This window comes from Rattus norvegicus, chromosome 11, assembly GCF_036323735.1.
Source record: "Rattus norvegicus strain BN/NHsdMcwi chromosome 11, GRCr8, whole genome shotgun sequence".
NCBI lineage: Eukaryota > Metazoa > Chordata > Mammalia > Rodentia > Muridae > Rattus > Rattus norvegicus.
The window spans coordinates 96,859,670-96,865,789 of record NC_086029.1 but is presented as its reverse complement, the minus strand read 5'-3'; the positions used below and the strand labels follow the sequence as shown (position 1 = coordinate 96,865,789).

The 6,120-nt window shown below is 55.5% G+C and overlaps 1 protein-coding gene and 1 non-coding gene across 6 annotated transcripts; both read left to right on the top strand.

Annotated features, from left to right (window-relative positions):
• The first annotated feature begins 98 nt into the window (after positions 1-98).
• On the top strand, positions 99-205 carry LOC120095812 (U6 spliceosomal RNA). Its single transcript, XR_005491576.1, has one exon. It is a non-coding gene; the product is annotated as a U6 spliceosomal RNA (small nuclear RNA).
• Positions 206-1,249: 1,044 nt separating this feature from the next.
• Ccdc74a (coiled-coil domain containing 74A) lies at positions 1,250-5,629 on the top strand. 5 transcript variants are annotated; one of them, NM_001419901.1, is made up of 8 exons: positions 1,250-1,547; positions 2,413-2,457; positions 2,889-2,948; positions 3,660-3,825; positions 4,617-4,800; positions 4,882-4,961; positions 5,036-5,092; positions 5,259-5,629. In NM_001419901.1, the coding sequence occupies exons 1-8, from the start codon at positions 1,289-1,291 to the stop codon at positions 5,500-5,502; spliced, it is 1,095 nt and encodes a 364-aa protein (NP_001406830.1). In that variant the 5' UTR covers positions 1,250-1,288; the 3' UTR covers positions 5,503-5,629. The 5 variants fall into 5 exon arrangements, with proteins under 5 accessions (NP_001406830.1, NP_001406831.1, XP_038944915.1 ...); XM_039088985.2 differs by lacking the exon at positions 1,250-1,547 and adding an exon at positions 2,164-2,301; NM_001419902.1 differs by lacking the exon at positions 4,617-4,800.
• Positions 5,630-6,120: the final 491 nt, after the last annotated feature.

Sequence of the window (6,120 nt, the reverse complement as noted above, 5' to 3'; positions counted from 1 at the left end):
CTTTTCTTGATATAGACAAGCCTAGTCCACTGTGGGCAGTACCATCCCTAGGCAGGTAGGTCTGGGTGTTTGAGAAAGGAAGCTAGAAGGGAGCCGGGGTGCTTGCTTTGGCAACACACATACTAAAATTGGAATGATACAGAGAAGATTAGCATGGCCCCTGAGCAAGGATGACACGCAGATTCGTGAAGCGTTCCATATTTAAAAAAATAAAAAGGGGGAGCTGGGGAGGAAGCCCCAAGCAGTATTCTTTCTTTGGTGTCTGCTTCCAGCTCCTGCCTTGAGTTCCTTCTTGGCTTCTGTCCATGATAGACCTGTAAGCTAAAATAAACCCTCTGATCCATTTTGCTTTTGGTCATGGTGTTTATCACAACAAAAAGTAGGATGCTCATTGGGAGGTGACTTGCATAGCCTTCTCTTAGACGTTTAATTTCCAAACCAGGCATGGTGGTACATTCCATTAATCTCAGGATTCAAAAGAAGCAGAAGCAGATCTCTTGAGTTTGAAGCCAGCCAGGCCTATATAGCTAAACTGTCATTCATACAGACAGACAGACAGACAGACAGACAGACAGACATAAATCTGCCATGTCATTAAGTAAATGGCCTGGTTTTCAAGTGGGTAAGAGATGAGCCAGCAGTTAAGAGAGCTCCCCCACCCCTTTCTATACCCACAAAGATTCTGTGAGTGTTGGAAGATTTTTTGAAACTATTACTATGTATCCAAAAAAATGAACTATTAAAACGAAAAACTAAGACCAACTCTAAAAGCCAGTGCTTTGGTTTACATCTATAATCCCGGTTTACACGGTGAATATTACAAACTAGTTTCACTTTGAACCTGGTTCAAAAGTAAAAGGGGACTAGGGTCATGGCTCAGATGATACAGTGTTTTCTGCCCAAACAGGAGGACCCAAATTCGGGTCCCTAGCACCCATATGAGAAGTGGGGAGGGAAGGCGCACACCCGGGGATCCTCGCTCTAGGAGGCGGGGAAATGGGAAGATCCTGGGGCTCATGGGCCAGCCCAGCTAGCCACAAGACCTCTTCTCAAAAGCTATGAGGTGGGGAGGCCCGACGTCGAGCGCTGGTCTTCACACGCACACGCATGGGTACGCACACGGCACACAGAGCACTGTAACAAGACCTAAGGTCCCGACAGGTTCCGCCGAACGCCGCGACAGGCCCCGCCCCGCGTCGCGCCCACCCCGTCCTCTCCGGCGCGCCCGTTCCCATGGCGACCGGGTGCCAGGCTCCAGCAGCCAGTACTGAGCGGCGGCAACGCCTTCATGAGCGGGGCCGGGCTGGCGGCCGGGGCGCGGCCCCTCAGCTCCGCGGCCCCAGGCTCCCGGGGTGCGGCCCGCCTACGCCCGCGCCCTCCCGCCGGCCCGCAGCACGCGGGGACACAGCCGCCTCCCCTCGGGCTCAGCGAGGCACAGAAGCGGATCCTGGACCTGGAAAAGAGCCTGCAGTTCCTACAGCAGCAGCACTCGGAGACGCTGGTCAAACTCCACGAGGAAATCGAGCACTTGAAACGGGAGAACAAGGGTGAGCCACTGGGTGCTGACCCAGCATTTACAGCCTGAAGGTCGTGGCCATCAACTCTGAACAGTCTCCGGGTGCGGGGAAGGACGCGGGAGACTTCTCTTCGGTAGGGCCTGCCAACAGGCTCAGTCCTCCTGTGTCCACCAGCCCAGATGGACGCTGACCCTCTTGTGCACTGTGCAGGGCAGGGTGTGGTCCAGCTCGTTATTTAAAACTGTTGCCGAAGTTATACAGCACAGCAAATTCCAGTAAATGGTCACCAACTAAGCACATCCAGATTTTAGGCAGGGACTGCCAGGATGCTGCTCCACGTGGATCCCGTAAAGCCAGGGCACCCATTATGCTCCCCACCCCCAAGGCTTGGCCTACTCAGAACTTCAGGCCACCCCTGTGACATAACTGAGCTCTTCAGAAGACTGTCTACATCTCAGCTAGGGTTCCTCTGCTTCCTCCCATTCCATGCCTGTGCCTCAGTTTCTCCCTCTGGTGCTGTCTTTTCCAGGACTCCCAATGATTCTCTCACTGGGTATTTTATTACATTAGGACTCTGTTTGCTTGAGGCTCACCCCATGTCCAACTGACCAGCCCCATGTCACACCCCACTTACCATTGCCAGGGGCTCCTGGAAGGCTAGCCATCCCGTCTCACTTCAGCAGCCCTGCAGCCCTGCCCCTGCCTGGCCTGGTGGATGGGCACCTTGCAGGTGTTGGGGATGACAGGGATCAGCTAGAGGCATTTCTGGTCTGAGAGGCCCGAGGTAAAGGCTTGGTGGAAAAAGCTGGTGGGACCCATGGGAAGAGCAGGCCACACTTGTGCTCTGAGTGGCTGTAGATTTGAAGTGTGATAAGGAGTATTTGCTTGCTTTCAGATCTCCACTACAAGCTAATCATGAATGAGAAGCCTCAGAAAAAAGGTAGGACTCAGGTGCTTGCAGTGAGTTACCACTTATGTCTATCTGGTAGCACAGAGCCCTGCATGCTAACCCAGAAGGGACCAGTGCTGGGCACTTGGACAGGTGGCACTTTCCCCAGCCATAGCTGGCTGGCGGGCTCTCTGCACCAAAGGCATGGTCTGTGCAGTAGGGAGAGTGAGAAGGCGGCATACCCTCCATCTGCTGAGCAGAACCCCTGAAACAGGAGTGGCCTGGGCCCCCATTCCCTGGTAGGTTGATGGCTGTTGTGGTACCTGCTTCAGGTTCCCCAGCCCTGTACTACGGATCCCTCACACTCGAGGGAGGTGTTTCTCAGCACACTCCCTGTGTGGAACACAGCCCTGCTTGAGCACAGAGGGCCAGGCAGCAGGCAGAAGCAGGTTCTCAGGCTGAACGCTGCCTCTTCCTCACAGGCAGCATCTCCACATGGAGCCTTCACTCTGGCAAGTCCACCTCCAATTCCACAACATCCGGTGAGCCAGGGTCCAGGCTGGGCAGTCAGCGGGAGGTGTTGCCTAGAGTTTAAAACCCTCTTTCGCAAAGGGGGTGGTCCTGATATCCTATGTACAGAAACAACCAAGAAGGAGACTGGGCCCAGGAGTCCTTGAGGGGATGCTCTACAAGCAAGACAAGGCCTGGCTGTCAGAGTAGCACAGCCAGATGATGTAGCAGGCCCACCCAGGTAGGGTAGTGAGTGAGTAGCTGAGCCGTTAACAAAGGAACTCAAGTACCTTCCAAGTCTTCTCCCTATTTTCTCCCAGAGGAGGCTATGTGCTCCACCAAAGGCCCCCACAACCTACCCATGACATCTCAGGGACAAAATAAACAGAACCTCCTCTCCCATTGGCCTCCTATGGTAGGCTATGCAACTTCACTAGCAGCAGCCCCAGCTGACCAGGAGGCCTTGGAAAATAAATGCATGCAGGCCAGATGCCAGTCCCCTCTAGTTTGTTCCACCCCAAATGGAAGGCAGCAGTCCCACTGTGGCTTTTCTGGCACAGGCGGCAGGTGCCATCACAGGCTGCACTCTTCACACCTTATCCTCTGCATCCCTCCCGAAAGTGTTGAGTACAGCAGAGGAACTGGCGCAGGGTCAGGGCTTCTTGGGTACATTGGTTGATCCTAGAGAATGGGTCTGTGGCTCCCAAGGCCTTTAACGATAGCCCTGTTGGTGTGCCCTGCAGCCAACTCTCAAGGCAAGACCAGGCCCCAGCCCAACTCCTTCAAGAAACAAGAGCTGAAGTCTGACGCCCTCCAAAAGACAGACCTGGAAGAGCAGTCACTCAGCAGTGCTGCCCTGTCCCAAAGCAGCAAGCTGGACAGAGCCCCTGGGGCTCAGGGACAGGCCAAGTAAGGCCTGCTTGCACCTGAGGACCAGGCCTGCACCCCAAGGGCCCCAAGCTCACCCTTGATAGGTTTCCACCCTGGGACCAGCAGGCAACCTTGTTTCCATCTTGATGGACCTGACTCCATTATGATGAAAATGGGGTTCAGGAACCAGGGAGCTGCCAGGCTGCTGTCTCTATGCTGGGTACTACTTTGCTCTCTCCTGGGGGTCCTGCAGAGACCCCTGGCTAACCTCACCTACAGGGGACCAGTGGAAACCCCTAAATTACTGTTTGCTTAGAGAAGAGACCAAGAGACAAAGTGACTTGGTCCCCTCTGCTTGCTTGGAGGAGGGCTGAGGGCGACCATGGTCTGAGGATGCACTCCTGGCTGGCCTCCTGTGTGCGGACCACCACACTGTCTTTAAAAAGCGAAAACAAAAACCCAGAACAGAGTTGGATTCCTGGGCTGGCCTATGTCTGACCATGCTGTCTTTGGGTGGCATGGGTTAGAAGCGGTTTACTCAGGAGTACAACCAAGACAGGCTCTGACTCTGCAGTCCCAATTCCAGGAACTACTCTGGGCGAGAAACAAGCTGGATGGGGCTATCAGGCAGGTAGCTGCCTGCTTCTTCAACATAGGGGGCGAAGAAGCAGCCCTAAGTCACAGCTGGCTCCACAGCACCCTGGCTAGCGGGCAATAGAAACAGGCTTCTTCCACACTGGCAGGCATGGGTGCTGCCCCGGGGAGGTAGTGGGTGGGCGGGTGGCTAGACCACTCCCACAGGTCACCTCTGGGCCGATGTAATGTTTCAGAGACGAGGATGCAGAGGCCTCTAATTCAGGGGCCACGTTGGTGGGGGGCAGCCATGGCCGGCAAGGGACGGGGACGGCCCCCTTAATGAGCCTGCCCCCGCACCTGCGCAAGCCTACCACAGTGCAGCAGTGTGAGGTGGTCATCCGTCAGCTGTGGAACGCCAACCTCCTGCAGGCCCAGGAGGTGAGGCCCTGGGCAGGCACATGACCCTGAACGCCAGTGGCACAGCACACTGTACCCACCACGCCTCTCCCTGCCTTTCAGCTACAGCACCTCAAGTCACTCCTGGAAGGGAACCAAAGGCCCAAAGCTGCAGCTGAGGAGGCTGGGCTGGGCTCTCCAAAGTGAGTGCCTTGTACCCGTCGCCCTGCCCTAGCCCAGAGCGGGTGTGGGCCTCACAGCTAACTTCCTTTCTCAGGGACCAGGACTCCATGCAGTTCCCCAAGGTCACCGCCAAGAGCCTTAGTAAGAAGTGGTGAGTCGCAGGCACAGGGAGTGGGTCCCCCCACAGCTGGGTGCCACAAGGGACAGGGGGAGAGGGTGTCCCGAGGAAAAGCCAGGCAGGCCCTGCTCCCAGCCCAGCCACTGGTGCAGGGCACCTTTGAGGCAGCCGGCAGACACTATCTTGTCCTCCACCTTAGCCTAATTCTGAGCCCAATGCCTGCTGCAGAGCGCGGCATTCTGCCTGCGTTGAAACAGAGCCTGAAGACCAGCTTTGCTGAGCGGCAGAAACGGCTGCAGGTGGTGCAGAGCCGACGCCTGCACCGCTCTGTGCTGCTGAGCCGGCGCCCTGGAGCCCGGCCATCCCCTCTCGAGAATGGTTCACACCAACCCTATTTTGCAGCCACACGCAATTCCAAGACAGACAGAACCCATGACAGATAAAACCACGTGCTCTCAGAAATGAGGAGACTGTATTTTCTCTATTTTACTATCCCTGCATTTATGCAAAGGCCATAATAGAATGTTACGTCCTCTCCCTGTAGACTGAAAATAAAAATTGTTTCTCCTAGTGCTAAGCTTCCTTCTTCACAGACATAGCTGTCGCCTACACCAAGTATCCCTGCTATTCTGGAGGTGCCTATCTAGGCAGCCAAGGCTGGTAGATCCTCGGGGTGCTGTCCGCCAGCCAGCAAGCCTAAGTGGTATTCTGGGGCTGGCTGGCCCGAGTCAGGGCTGCCTTCTACTGGGCACATGTACATGACTGGGAACAAGACAGTGTTGCCTGGTTCCCAGTGCTGCTGACAACAGTCATGCTGGGCTGGGCTGCTTGAGGCCTCACAGGATGACAACTGGAGAGACCTGTCCTCTACAGATGTGCACTCTATCCTGGGCCAGCAGCTGTCACCCAGAAGTGGTCAGCTTGTGCCTTACTCCTCCCAGGAGCACAGACCTCACAACACCACTGCCCACTCCCTCACAAGAATCAGACCAGGGCCTGGGCGTGAATCATGATTATGTCAGAAAGTGAGTGAAGTCCAAGATGTCCTAAGACGGACAGTG